General features: G+C 41.3%; 1 protein-coding gene across 8 annotated transcripts in view; it reads left to right on the top strand.

The window, feature by feature from the left end:
* The first annotated feature begins 326 nt into the window (after positions 1–326).
* The window catches only part of CCSER2 (coiled-coil serine rich protein 2), a 64049-nt gene continuing 49002 nt past the window's right edge, over positions 327–15373 (top strand). For 3 of the 8 annotated variants that reach the window (XM_050340649.1, XM_050340668.1, XM_050340660.1), the window contains exons 1-4: positions 327–431; positions 1054–1241; positions 12781–14257; positions 15152–15351. In XM_050340649.1, the coding sequence (XP_050196606.1) occupies positions 12820–14257; positions 15152–15351 (1638 nt within the window). In that variant the 5' untranslated portion in view covers positions 327–431; positions 1054–1241; positions 12781–12819. Of the gene's footprint in view, positions 432–1053; positions 1242–12780; positions 14258–15148; positions 15352–15373 lie in introns of all 8 variants that reach the window. The other 5 variants (XM_050340639.1, XM_050340654.1, XM_050340650.1 and 2 more) reach the window with 3 other exon arrangements.

Here is a 15373-nt window from a genome sequence, read left to right as displayed (position 1 = left end):
CCGTGCTCAGCCGTTTGGGGGTCCCAGCCGCAGCTCTGGGCCGGCGCTTGGGCTCGACGACCTTAAAGGTCTGCGCTCCGGCTCTGACGACTCGACGATGCCGCAGGGCCGGCACGCCCGCAGGGCCGCTCGCTTGCCCTCGGCAGTGCCGGGGGGCTCGGCGATCGCCGTAGCGAGCTGGCTGGCACCCGGGGCCGGGCGGGCTGAGGGGCTCAGGGCGTTGGGAGCGGGCGGCCCCGCCGCGGGCAGGGCAGGGCAGAGCAGGGCAGGGCAGGGCGGGGCGGCCGCGCTGACGTCAGGGCGGGCCGAGGGGCGGCTGCGTGTGCCCGCCTCTCCGCGCCCCTCCCTGCGCGGGCCGGGCCGGGCCGGGCGGGGCCGGCGGCACCGGGGGCGCGGAGCGGCCCTGCCCGAGGAGGCGGCGGTGAGTGGCGGTGAGTGCGGGGCTGGCCGCTCGCCGGGGGTTGTTGGCCAGCGGGGCGCGGCCGCTGCCCCTGCTGCGGTGCGGGGGTCGCGGCTGGGTCAGGGATGCTGCGGCAGCGGCGGCCGCGGGGGGCCGGGGAAGGGCGGGGCGGCCCCCCTTGCGCGTTATCCCCCTGGCCGTCCCCCCCTGCGCCTCCCCTCCTTGCGCGTCCCCGCGGCCGCAGCGCTCGCCCCCGGCCCGCTGGCTGTGCCGGCCCGCTGGATGTGCCGGCCCGCTGGATGTGCCGGCCCGCTGGATGTCCCTCCGGTTCCGGCCCTGCGTCCTTTAAATTGGGTGCGTGTTGGGCCGACCCGCACCTGCAGGAGCGGCTGCTGCCAGCCCCGAGGGTCCTGGCGGCTTGAGGTTGTGTGTGTCGAGGTTCTGCGTCTCCGGAAAGGGGAGGGAGCAAAAGTACCCGGTGTGTGGTTGTTCAATGACAACAGCGAAAAAAAGGATGGTAACGGTGGAAAATAATAATAATAATAATGGTGGAGTATCCAGTGTAGCTGCTCAGGTTTGTACTGAGGGTGTTGGTTGTGCTCGCTGTGGTGATTTCGCTTTAATGACACCGAGACTCTGCTTTCGTCACCCAGAGCCTGCTGTTCACGTCGCGTTCTGTCAGATGTACTTTGGCACACAATGAAACGTAGGCAACCTCAGCCTTTAACTTTGAGCTGGAGGAGGTCGAGCTGTTTATCTTCGGTTAAAGAAAGCAAAACTGCATGGGAACTTTGTGCTGTAGCAGCAGAGCGTTAGTGTCCAGGCCAGACAACAAATTAAGGTAAGGATTGTCGATCTGGTTCTCCATCTGGTACACCGTGTGAAGATGTTAACCACTTCTCCGGGGATTTGGTTCTACTTGCAGGGTCTGTACTTCGTTTTTTTAGCAGGTTTGTTCTTAGTGTCTGCGGGCACTTGAACTGCAGTTTGAGGCAGAGCAGAATTTTTTGCTGTGAAGGTATTAAAAGTGAAGTTGGATGTAAGGTCTCGTTCCATTTTTATAATTGAGAACCACTTTGCGTATTCTCTGAAACTTCAAAAATTTTGTCTTTGAGGAAGCCGGATATACAAAACTCTTCCTCGGGTTAGTGTGAGGCAGTAAATATTTACGTTGTTTGGGGATACTGAGTGAAATTTGCCAAATGTTTTCTCATGTGTATAATGATCACATAACACAGGCCTAATTTGAATTAAATGCCTCCAAGCTGAAGAGGTGATTGCCTAACAAATGAACATTAGTAATAATCGGCTACCTAAATGCCAAGGATTTATGTGAATATACAACTTAGGGTAGAAAAATTGATTTAAAGTCAAAGTTTAATTCTTCCTCGTGGACAGTACTTTTTGTTATAGAAATACCAATGTTTACGCTCCAAAAACTGCCCAGTATTGTCTTTGAACTGTAAAGCTGTTGAAACAGTAGAAGTGTTTCAGGTTTAGAAGACTTCCATATTTGATACTTTTGACCACTATAACACCTCGTGTTTTTAAACTGAAGTAATAATTTCCTGTATACGAATACAGGAAAAAATGAATAGTAAATTAACATGATGATCTCATTTAATGTATTGTTATACTAATGAATAATCCTGTTTAATGGAACTGTTCGTGTAAAAGCTCATTGGAGTAAAATCCATTACTTTTGGACCTGATCATCCTTTAAGAGGGATTGGTTATTTGGAATAAACCAGTTAGTAAGAAGTGTTGGCACGGGCTCTCTATATGAAAAAACCATCATGCCATAAATTTTCAGATGAACACTGCTTGCCTGAAATTGTTAGAAAGTGTTAGTGTATCGAAATGGAGAAGAGTTGAAGGAACAAAAGGTAGCCAGTGAGAGCAATGGTTGTGGTGTTCTCTTTTAGCCACTATTTGGAAGTGTAAACAGCAGCACCATCTTCTTAATTAGAAGCTTTCAGGCAGGGTTAAGTTCCATGCCAACAGGAACACTAAGGAGATCAAAATACTAATGGTGCTTGCGATAATTAGGTTTAAAATCCTGTATTGTGTTTCAATTGGAGCAATAAAAAATAGCTTATGTAAATCTCTGGATACCTGAACACATGTATGTTACAGTAAAATTCAAACAGCATTAAAATAGTTATCCCAAAGCTGAAGTTTAGCTAGGCAAGACAGGTCTTTGCATTTCTTTATAGCTTTGGGACACGTACTCCAGCTTACTCTTAAACTGCTATCAAATAGGTGCATTTTGGAAGACATTCTGAGAGTGTTGTTTCCTCCTTGATCAAAAGTAGCTGGATTTACAGAGATCTGGACTTTGATCAGCAGCTCTTCTGTATCCTAAAAGGAGAATCCAGCTGCAGCACTTCTGCTGATAATATCCTAAAGTAATGGAAGGAAGAAAGTCTTCTCAGGGTGGCAGTGCTTAACCCTGGTCACATGGGGAACTGATGTCACGAAGTTCTCAGTAAAATGACTTCTTGCACAAGCACTTTGTGCTGAGCTGAGGTCCTGCTCTGCAGAGTGCATTTTAATGGCATTGATTGAAGAAGTGTGGGCAATGTTGGCAAGGCTGTCCCTGCAGGGAGGCTTGGCTTCCCAGCTAGAGGAAATGGCTGATAAGGATTTACTTTGATGAGGTGGTTGAACAAGTATAGATCAGGAATAACCCTTAAATTGCAAATAATTTATTCCCTGAAGCCAAAGAAATTCTATGCTTTTTAGGCTAATCAGCCCAGGTGACTTGTGACACACACAGCACAAGGGTTTCTCTTTCCTCAGTAATACCATGTATTTTAAGCTGGACACTCCAGAATCTCTTCTAGATGGATACAGAGATTCTCAGTACAATGTGGATTACTATGATACAAAATCGACTCATTCTTTTTGTAAATTGTGTTAAAGATAGGCTTTATTTAAATGCATTTTTTTAATCTTATATGTTAAAATTACGACATAGACACGTTGATATGTATTTTTGATGAGTTGGGGGATGCTATGGCTTTTTTTCATCTCAGTAAGGCAGACTTGCATAGGTGGGAATTTGGCAAGGCCCAAGCTGCTCTCCTCCAGTCTCCTGCTATTATCTTTCAACCTGCATAGCTTTGTCCATCAGTAAACAAAGTTAAAAAGAGAAAAAACCAATCTTTTAATCATGAAAGCTTTCTGAAATGGTAATTTATAAAAATAAAACTTCACAATGACTACATTTGAGATCTTGATTAGCCAAAACAAATTACATTTACCACCCTCCTGTAAATTTTAGTAAATAATAAGCATAAATGACTAACTCTGAAATTGATGCCTGTGGACAAACTGTCGCTGGTAACTGAAGTTATAAGTGTCAGTTTCTTGGAGAATCTTTTTTTTTTCCCAGGAAACTGACCTCGATAGGTACATTCCAGGATAGCTGTGTATCAGAAAATTGTTAGGAAAACACCAAATACAGTCTGCCAGTCTGTGGGAAAAACATACTAAACATACTGGTGTTTGTTATGCCGAGTTGTTTGGTACTCAGATATTTTTAGGGAGTTTGGTTTTGAGATTGGGAACTGATTTATAGCAGTGGACTAACCAGAAGCTGGATGTGTCTAACAGTAATGAAATTAAATTCAACAGCAAGAAAGTGATACTTAGAACATGTGGTTCAAAAATAAGCAGGGTTCAACTGAAAGCTGTAATACAATAGTATTTCTGGTTAAGAGTGGATGTTAAAGTGAAGTCAAGCTTCAAATAACACAGGGTCTTCTTGACAGCACGTGGATGTGAAACAAACTGTGTTTGTTAGCAAGGAGAGCAGAAATCAGCAGCCCCTTTTGCGACGTAGGGAGTTTACAAGTACATTCCCAAGGAAAACTACTAAAACTGGGCAAGGCAGTGAAATAACCTTTAAAAGAATTACTAGTAGGGCTCTGGAACTCCTTGCTTAAGGCAGTCATGGATGAACAGTTTGGGGGCTCAAGGACAGGTTACACAAGATGGTGGACGAGAGATCTCTGGAGGGTTCCTAAACAAGCTGCATCAAATTCAAGAAGTCCTATGAATTGAAAGCAGCTGAAAGTCGAGGAAGTCACACTACATGTTTGCTCTGATCATCCTCTCCCTGGTACATTTTATTTTTTTAAGGCTGCCACAGGAGACAATGGTATTTTTGGACTTCTCACCACCTTTAAAATAAAATTGGCTGGCAGAACTGTATGGAGAATTGAATCAGGGCATTGAAGTGCCATGAACCAAACCTAGAGAAATATCATGATTTGTATAATATTTCCAGCTTATCCAAGATTCACCATCTATCTTTCATGATAGCAGCATTAAAGATTTTCTTTGTCAGTCCTTTTTCTAGTATTTTTTTTAATCCAGTGGTGTCTGACTTAACAGTGATTTTTTCCTTCAGATGTGTAGCTATGTGTTGACATGTTCTTGCCTGAAGATTGTGATCTTATGTAAAAAGCTAAACTATGCTGAAATAGCATCGGCAGTATGTAGAAAAGAGGATCTCAGAACTATTTTCTTCTGTCTTCCTTCTGGTTCATCTTGTCTAATCTTGCTCAGTTATCACCTATGAACCTCTTCAGGCTTTCAGAAGATATCTCAGCACCAGTGGCTCCATGAGTTACATGCAGTCTCCTCCAATTATTCCGCTTGTCATTCAACTTAACCTATAACTGGAATTCTTACTCAGGCAGCAGGAGTAAGAATGATCACATGTGGCTGCAGGGGGGGAAAAAGCTTTTGTATTGGTGGAAAGCACAGCCTCCTTGCAGCTTTAAACTGATGGAAATTCTTAATCTTTAAATACCCACATAGATAAACTGTTCAGCAGTGGTTCAGACAGGGAGTATTGTTTCTGCCATTAGTCATTATTTAGTCATTACAAAATACATATTGAAAAATACCTGTTTGTACCACTGTAAGATAGTTCTAGCTCAAGGCATCTCAGTGTTTTTCTGTGGAGAAGAAGCATTGGTTGAATAAACAAACTAGAAGGGTAGGATGGACAAGATGGCAGTCCAGAAGGGATATTTCCAGTTAAAATCAGGTGCATTCCAAGTTTCACTTGGCTTTCAGCCTACCTGTTCTTATCAGCAAGAAAATCTTACTCCAGGTACCTAAATAGTGAAACACAGTAACTGGAAGCTGACTGGAGTTTGTTACTGAATCAATGGTGAAGTCTTTCCAAGGAGACTTAGAGGTGGGAATGATGTGTCTGAATCATTTGGTGACAGTGGGTAGCGCTGAGGAGAAAAGGATGCTCCTCTGTCTTTATGTGAAATATTTGCCAGAGAACAGCAGGTGATTCCTGCTGGTTTGCAGTATGACATTGCTTTTGAGACAGATGTGATCTTTCTGGATTTATTCTTACAAGGCAGATTAAGTTACCAATGTGAAATGCTATTGCTGAAGGACTAATACCATCAGCAAAAGCAGTGGCCTGTTTCTGCTGTCAGTTGCTTTGATGCTGACACAATCACAAATTTTTTGAAAGGAGAGATCGAGATCTGCCATTTCACTTGTAGAAAGCTTTTATTTTAGACTGCGGTTGATGTTTGGGGTTTTTCAATCAGTCTTAACCACAGCATAAAGTTTAATTTGCCTTTATGATATAAACAAGGAATGTCACCTTTAAAACTGTTTTGAAAGATATCTTTCTGACTGCCTTCTGCCTTGTTAGCTGTGTGAGAATGGTAAAAAAACTCAGGGTAGATTTACCTGTTTGAGAAACCTTAGAAAGAAGACTTTGATGGGAGAGATCAGAGTCTTTCCAGTATGTATGTACACACTCAGGCATATACACAATTTGGCTTATTTTGCTACAGAAATCTTGCCAAATACAAGGGAGTGTTAAGACAGTAGAGGAGAGGAGCCTAGATATAGATGTATGTTTGTTTGGTGTTTTTTGGGGATGGTGGGAAATGCTTGAGTAAAAGAATAGTTTTTTGCTTCTTTGTAGCTGAGTGACTTTGTCTTTAGGTTGCAGGGCATTAGATCTGTCAGGCAGGCAGGTACTGTCTGTTCTTACTTTGGTTTTTCCCCTTTCTGTTTATTATCCTTGCAAATTTGGTAACAATTTAAAGTGTCATCAAAGAGTTGAAGCAAATAAAGGCTCTTTGTGTCTCCAGCAAAGATGTTGAGCACAATGCATCTTCTGAACTTTAAGCGCTTTTAAGCAACCCTACTGAGGGAGCCTGACTTGCTCGCTGAGGTTGAATCTCTTGAATTGGTTCAGTTCACAGAAGGCTGTTTGTTGTGTGACACAACAAATGAAGTAATCCACATAATTTAGTTCCTTCTAGCAGAAGAAGTGTTTCTACATTGGAGCTAGATACATTGGCGTGACTGTGTCCATCGATGTCAGTTGTTTCTGATAGATTACAGATGTATCCCACCCACCTCTTGTGGTGTTCTCGGGATCAGCACACCTAGTGCAGTGGCTCTGTCAGAGGCACCTTGTGTCCTTTGGATTTCCAGTGACAGCCACACTGTGTTTTTGGGTCGTGTGCTTTGGAGTTCGTCATGCAGGGACTGTGTGGTGTTTATATGTGCAGGTGCAGAGTTGACTTTGCTAGCCCAGGTTTAGTAAGATCTTTCAAAGAAGGGAATTGATAACTTCCTCAGAGAGGATGCATCAGATGAATAGCAGCTTCAGAGAGCCTCTCTAATGGTTTATTCCAGTTCCTGGCTGACCTCTGTCCCTGAGACCAGTTAAACTCCATTGACATTTTCTAATGCAGAAGAAACTGTCATTTCACTTCATGTCCATTTATGAAAGAACTATAACAATCTGCAGTAACATTTATGAGGAATGTGAAAGTGCACTCTTAATGCTCTTTCTTCCTTTTTGCAGGCTCTGATATTCTATTTTATTGGGAGTAATATAACCCTACCCCCAGGTATCATCTTCCATCTCCTTTTCTTTGTGCTGAAGCTGCTCCTTGCTGCAGCTGGCAAAGCATCTGGACCTTGACTGCTATCTTGCAGATATCTTGCAGACATTTTTTCAATAAAATCTTAAGGGGTTTATGACAACTCATATCCTGTTTTGTTTCAACCTTTTGGTAATGCTTGATGTGAAGATTTGGGATTTAAAATGTTTAACCCCTGTTTTGCTTATATGCAAAGCACAAGTGGGCAAATGATTACAAAGCATACATGTCTGTGCAGGCAGCACTTAGCCCTTTTTTTGCCTCCTTGAGGTGCTCAGTGTAAAGAGCATTAATGGCAGAGTGAATTGAGAGTGTGGCCCTTAGGGATGTGAATGGAGTTTTTTATTCTGGGAGTATTTTGGTAGCTTTCTTCTACAAAACAGAGCTGCATTTTGCTATTTCTTTTTCTCCAGTAAATGCTTGTGTCCTCTTGACTTAAAAAGCATTAGGAATCTCTGTTCTGATGAGTAACAACAATGCCTTTAAAGATGGCAAGAGACGTCACATTTTTTGCTCAGTACTGTTCAATGTTAGAAATACAGAAACCTCAATCTCTTCATGATGTATTTCTTGCCTTCTCCCTTTATCTCTATTCATTATCATGTTCTTTGTCCTGGTGCATTCTGACTGACAGTAAGTAAAATTCAGCACAAGAGCAGCTTGGATAACTGGTTTGCTTGGTGTTTGATAGATCTGCCCTTACAAGTGGTTAGAACGTCATAAGCGTGAGGGAGGAAGAACAGAAAAGGACTTACCTCTAAGCTGTCTTGAGATCTGAAAACAGAATCTCACAACTTCAGACACAGAAGAGCAAGCTGATTGCAGAAAAGTAGAACAATAAACACCGAGCATCTTGGAGTTTCTTGCCATGCTTCATGCAGTGGTACCTTCAGAAAGCAGACTGTCAAGGAAGCTGGTGTTAACCACTGCAGCTTGGACACAGGAAAGGGAGAGAGGCTAAAATTCATGAATGCCTTCATAAAGCATTGGGCATTGATTCAAGACGAGGTGTTTTGGAGAAACTGAAGAGAGGAGAAGTAAGGCAGGGTTGGAGGACTTTACTACAGAGCTGGTAGATTTTACTGGATCTTGCAGTTGAGAAGCAGCAGCTTTTTTGACTGAAATGAAACCAGTCTGTGCTGGGTAAACAACATAAATATATGACAGCTGTCAATACTACAAGTTCAGTCTTGGAGCCATCAGAATTTCTAGTTGCATTCTGATTCAGTGTCATTGATACAACGTGCAAAACTTCCTCAAGACTCATGATCCTTGACTGCCCAATGCTTGTCCTGCTCAGAGCAGTTGTTTGCTAGCCAGATCTCCTGCCAGTTTCTTCCATTCTCCTGAACTCCCATGATTCTCTTAAAGGTAAAACTGACTTGCAGCCATGCTCCCCATCTTGCAGTGTCCTTAAGTACGTGATAAAGAAGCCTTTGGCTGCATCTGTTGCAAGGGCCTCCCTGATTTTTCCCTTATGACATTCAATAGCTCCCTACGTTGGTGGAAATATGATATATTCACAAAGCTGCCCTAATGCATTTTTAATTACATTTTTAAGAAAAAACTGTTCTTAAGGTATACTTAAGTTTCACCAGAAATCAGTGGTGAAAAGATCTTCACATGCTGTGTCCTGAATAGAAAAGCAAATAAATAAACAAGAAACTGTGGTGCTAAAACCCAGAGATGTAGAGAGAGGTGGTTTTGTAAGTCATGCACAGGACAGAGTTGAAATGCATGTGCACAAAGCATAAATCTGAAACTGTTGTCCTAGCAATGGGTCTGCAGAACGGAATTGGTCTCGTCTGTCACCAGTCTGTCAGATATGCCTCATCCAGCAGCTGTATATTCCACACTGCTGTGACAATAGGAGGAGAATTCGGTCCCCCTGATGGCCATCTGGAACTTGAAAATGCTGTTAGCTTTGTGGTGGTGTGGATCATGGGGATCACAACGTTTCAAGGAGCCCAGACTTTGAAATGTATGAACCTTAAGCTGCCTTCTGCTGTAACAATCATTCCACAACACATAGGGCAGAGTCTCAGATGCAAAGCTGAACTTAGCTGAGAAGCTAATGTATAGGAAACTACCTTCCTGGGGGTGTGGAAACAAACTGTGGATGAAGTAAGAGTCAATGTTTTGCTTTCTAGTTGAAATTAATGGTGGAGGATTTTGTTGAGGTGTAAATAATCCTATAGAGAAAGTACAAAGGAGAGTGAAAATGAATATCCTTTTGCTTATCACCAGGATCTTGAGTATCCTTGAAGGTAAGGATGTAGCAGCTTTTCAGTTAATTCAGATTATACTTCAGAGAGGGTCTGTGGGTTTTAATTCCTTTTCCCTAGATCATTATGTAAGGCTAGGCTCTTTATAATTAGCTTAATTCCTGATTAGGCTTGTGTGCACCAGATAATATATTTCCCAAGGCAAAGAATATAAAACTTGTTTGCCCAAATGTCTGTTTTAAAAAATCCATAGATTGCTTAAGTCTAAAAATAGTTTGAATTTCTTTATAATGCAGCAAACTACAATTTAAATTACATTGAACCTGAATTTTTAGGGATGCAGAAATCATGCTATAACTTGCAGGTACTGTGGTGCTTGATAAGGGCGTTTCTTTGTTGTGATACTGTAATCTTTAGCAGTAAATATATGTCAAGATGAGTGATATTTTTGAGAACTTAGTTTCCCATTTTCTGGGAAAAATCTGCCAGACGCGATACTGTTAAGTTTTAGTGTTTATTGATGGCACTGTATTTCAACAAAACAAATGTAACCCAAATTTGAAAAGGTGACACAACAGTTACAGTTAAGTAGCTAATAAAATACAGACAGTATTGTTTGTCTGTTAATTTAATTATCTGAAGTGTTTTAAGCAGTCAGTACAGTTTTCTTGAAGCTAATGTGCTGTCTTTACCTAATCAAGGATAAATGAGCAAACACACTTCCTAGAGAACTGAAAAGTCTCCTTTTCAAGTTTAATTTGCAGCACTTGGTGGTGGATTAAAGTAATCTAATTAAATGGCCTCATTTAAATTTTGCAGTCACCTAAGAGATGGTAGACAGATGTGAAAAGGGAATTATCCATAAAGCATTAAATTAGCAGTTTTCTAATTTAACTTTTTTAATTTGGAAGACTTCTTTACAAGACTTGCGTTCTCTTTTGAGTTGGGTTATCTTCTGAGGGATCTGAGGATTCTGATGCTTAGTGGGAATGAATTCACCCGGATACTAAAGGCCAGTTTTTGTTCATGGATTTATTTAAAAAAAAAAGTCTACTTTGTTGCCTTTACTATATATAGTTGGCATAAAGTAAATATCTTTGACATTTGGTGTTAAAACATGATGATATTTTCCTTTGCCAAGTGTGCAGGTACACTGTAGGCAAAAATCTAACATTAGTCACCTAAATCCACATAGAGCCAGGTATCATACGTGATAAATAAAATGTTCTGCTGTTTCGGGGTGGAGGGATGGAATCATGTGCTTCTTTATACAGCTGGGTGAAAGTTTTGTCTCTGATGTGCAAGGATTCCCTGAGTATTTGAAAACTCAGGATTTGTGTATTTGAAAATGGAAAAGCCCTGCCAGTTGTAGGGTGTGGATTCTGATGTTTTCACAAGTTAGGAGCCCCTAAAAGCCATGTCTCCAGTACATTTCTCTTTCTATCTTTGTAATGTAAATCTCCTTCCAGAAGTGATGCTCCAGGGCATCCTATTCACTGACAAAATCCTAAGGGCACTTCAGTTTGCATGAATTTAATGCCACTTTGATTTTATCTAAAGTGTTTCTTATTGAGGTCTTGCAGCTTGGGGAGTGACTCACTTTAGGGTGATGCTTGCTGTGGTTACACAAGATAATTTCTGTACTTTGAATAAGTATAATGTTACTTGCTGTGTGTTGGTTCTAATTGTGATTGCCATGGTTTAAAAATTTTCATTTTTTCTACAGTCTGCCAGACAGACATATATGAGTCTGGGAAAAGAAAAATATGGGTAATGGTTTCAGGGAATAATGTATGGATGGCTGAAATTCTGTCTTTACGTCATTGTGGTTGGAACTGATAAAACCAAAATCCAGGCTAAGCAAAGACAAGATATCCTTTTACAACTGTCTTGAAAAAACCCCAGAAACCTGGTCTTGCAAATACAGAATTTAACAAAAGGCTACAACGTGTCTTAAGTTGCAACACTGAAACTTGGAGACTTCTCAAGGTGGTGTTGTCGGAATTACAAGCCTTTAATAGTAGCATTTAGACAGGATTGTATTGTATATCAGGCAAACCAGCAGACTAGTGCTGTACAAAAGGGTGTACAGGCATAGTCAGTTATCCAAACCACGGGCTGGAAATGTTCATGAGTGGGGAAGAAACAAAAAGCATGTCAAAAGCAAGGAGATCACAATTCATTCTCAAGGCAAAAGTTTTAGAGGCAACGATATGTCTTTAAAGCAGAAATGGCTTTATACAATAAGTTTGATATAAAATAGACCAAAATGACGTGACTGTAAGTTGAGATATAACAAATCTTCAATTAAAGAGTATAGTCAAGTTCCTGTATTCCAAATCAGGTGGATGGAAGCAAAATTCAAGATACAAGGGAATGCATGAGTTCTACAAGGATCTTTTTATCTCACACTTAGTTAGCTGGGATTTTGTGTTAGTGCATTGTTGCACAGAAGTCAAACTCTGGAATACACTCACTAACACTGACCTGGTGCAACTGTTGCCCTGTACTTTTCAAGTCTTGTACATGAATAAGTAGATTTCCAAAGCAGACTACAGTTTCCTTACAAAGAGGGGGGAAAAAGAATGGCTAGGAATGTTAATCTTGATTTGGGGATATCAGTAAGGTCTGGGAAAAAAAATTGTGGTGAGGGTATATGATGAGTGATTATTTCCTGTGTTATAACATAGACATTGGGGAAAGAGAAAATCATCTCAAAAGATTAGCTTTCAGTCCGATTTTGTTTTTGCAGGTTTACATTGCTGACCACAGGTTTGTGCTCTGTATATTTATGGCTTTTTTAAAAAAAAAATACTAGATATCAAAGTTTTTAATTTAATAACTGTAACACAGTGGAAAAGTTCAGTTTCAGTTTGCTGGTCTAAATGGGTAAAAGGAAAAAAAAAACCAAAACAAACCAAAAAACTCAACCTAACCCCTTTTAAGTTTATTTTATAGATTTCAAAAGGAAGGAAAAGAAAAGGCAGTTTATGTAGAGAAGGAAAGCTGGGGGAGGGAGCTGTGACCTGCCAAATAACTTCTGGTGGCAGATATTTCTCTGGAGTTCACAAAATGTGTATAGGTTACTTTTTATCCCCATGGTACAGTTAGGCACAGGAATGTAGGAAGCACACAGATGCAGGTGTATATAAAACTGTGTTGTTACTCCAGGTTTGATGTTTGTTTTGTTTTTTTTTTTTCTTCTCAGATTCAAGCACCCTTTAAGGACCAATGAACCCAATAGCTCATGGAAGAAAAAAATCCGACCAGGACATCCTTGGTTTCCAGGCTACCGAAATATGGAACGAAAACTTTAGGGAGTGTCTTGCAACCTGTGCCCAACGGGACAGCCGTCAACTTAGCAGGGAGTAATGGGGGCAGAAATTTCAGCAAGCACAATGGCACTGTCCGCATGTCTTCCTTCTCTTTCAACTGGAAAAAATCTAACAGATATCAGCTTAACGATCAAAACGGGAGAGAGTCCAACTCTAAACGCAACTGCAGTGAAAAATTAATCGATTCTGAGAAGTATCCTCAATCTCAAGGAGCATTGGGCAACGATGAGCTCAGGGTGGGTTTGAACAGTCCTGCTTCGGTTGCATCAAAAGCAGCAAAGCCAACCAATATGTTTGTATCTTCTACCGAGGAATTAAACCCAAAGTCTTTACCCGGACTCTCTAGTTCAGCTAAATTCACCAAAGGTACCCTGTCAGGAAGGACCTCATATTCTGGACTCAATGCTCCAAGATCAAATTTAAATGGATTTTATGGAAATAGGCCGGTGGTAGGTTTGCAGAGACCTAGAGCAAATTCCAGTGCCACAAGGACAAGTTCAGGAGAAAGCCTAGCACAATCTACAGACAATAGCAAGGCTTTTTCCTGTGAAAAAATGGTAAGATCACAAAGTTTCTCACATTCCATTCAGAATTCTTTCCTTCCCACTGCATCTCTAACCAGGTCACATTCCTTTAATAAAGCTGTGGATCTTACAAGGCCTTATCATAGTCAAAATGTGGCTGCCAGGACGTCTCAGAGGTCTACTTTGCTGTCAAGAAACGCGTGTCAGTTGGATGTACCCAATGGAAATGAACCGGTGAAGTATGGGTTTACCAGACCGTACTCCGGTGTGTCAGCTCCTTGTTCCAAGAAACCCCCACTGTCAAATGGATCTGGGTCAGCACCTTCCTTTGGATACAGATTAAGTCGTCCTTCTCTGCTCAAGCCTACCAGGCAGCGGTTTGCTGGGAATACTGCTGTGGATGGCAGCAAAAGTACCTCTCCTGACACACACACCGTGGAGAACTCTGAAATTTCAACAAATATTAACAGGGCAGTTGAGAAAAACAGTATTATAGAGTGCAGTGCTCAGAGAACAGGATCTGATGAGGGCCTGCATGAAAGTCTGGGGAAACATGGGTCCAAAGTCATGTGTATGAGCGATGATGGAGATGAAATATCTATATCTTCTTTGTCGTCCTCTGAAAAGAATGATTTGAGTGAAGATTTCAGTGATGACTTCATAGATATAGAAGATGCAAACAGAACTATACAAATACAGCAGAAGGAGAGCTGCCTTCAGGAATTAGAGCACGGGAGTATCACGTCCATTGAGCCGTTCACGTCTCTCAAGGAAAGTGGAGGATCTCGCTGTAATGGTGATGACTGGCTTGATATAAATGTGTCTGGTAAATACTTTTTTTTCTTTATGTTCTGTTTGAAATTTTAGGTACTAAATCAAAATTCTCTGACAGTAGTTATTTAATGTAATTGCCCATTGCTTGTGGATTGTTTCAGAATACAATTTGTCTCTATGCTGGCATATTTGTTTTCTTACACCTTTTCTGCATAATAGTTCTTTCCCAAGCGTTAGAGCTCTTTGTGATAAGAATGAAGGTTACCTCCTTTAAACACATTTGTGATATGGTTGTGGGATTCCTTGTATCCTTGCTTTGCCATTCATTTTTTCTGGGATGGTAGTATTTTGAGAAAATTCCAACTCCTTCTCCCTGCACCTCTGTAGGCAGAGAGCAGCTGTAACTGCCTTCTAAGTGGTGTAAATAAGTGTAGATTGTCTAATCAAATAAGTTAAATTATAAATTGGAATGTTGCTGGTTTTTCTGTTTTTCCTGGTGTGTGCTGTGTTAAACATCAGCTGAAGACACGAGAATATGTTTTTGAAAGCCACGATTTCAAGTCTTGGGGCTTCTCGTGATAAAACCTTGTTTTGAGAGATGTTGCAATTGAAAGACTGGATCCAAAGCATATATTTTTGGACCCATCTTCTAATATGTTAAAGAGATACAGAATTCTAGAAAGTAGCTTTCACTGTGGCTGAATTGGGGCAACATAAACGTTTCACAAAGATGTAGGTTGGAAGAATTCTTAGTGTGTAGCTACCAAACCAGCTTGAGCATTTCTACCCTCTGGGATAAGAGAACAACACTGTAGAATGCCTTCAGGTATTCTGCTACAATATAGTTTCAGAAAAGTTTACACACCAGTAGTACGCATTTTAACATTTATTTTTCGAATACTGGATTGTTTTTGGAACCTTAACTGTTCCCGTTCTCTTTAAGCAGTGGATGACAACAGCGAAAGCACAAAACATACAACCGAGAATGTCATTTCTTCAGAGATGAACTATAGAGCCGGGTCCTCTTTTGAGCTTTCTCCATCTGACAGCTCTGATGGCACATACATGTGGGATGAAGAAGGGTTGGAACCTATAGGAAGCGTCCATCCGTGTGGAAGTTACGACTCTTCGGAAATGAACAGCATAGTATGTATTTATATACATAACT

The sequence above is a fragment of the Myiozetetes cayanensis genome, unplaced genomic scaffold (genome assembly GCF_022539395.1).
Source record: "Myiozetetes cayanensis isolate MyiCay16 unplaced genomic scaffold, myiCay2020 scf10, whole genome shotgun sequence".
In the NCBI taxonomy this organism is placed as follows: domain Eukaryota; kingdom Metazoa; phylum Chordata; class Aves; order Passeriformes; family Tyrannidae; genus Myiozetetes; species Myiozetetes cayanensis.
The sequence above is the reverse complement of the archived record's forward strand: the minus strand, read 5'-3'. Positions and strand labels throughout refer to the sequence as shown.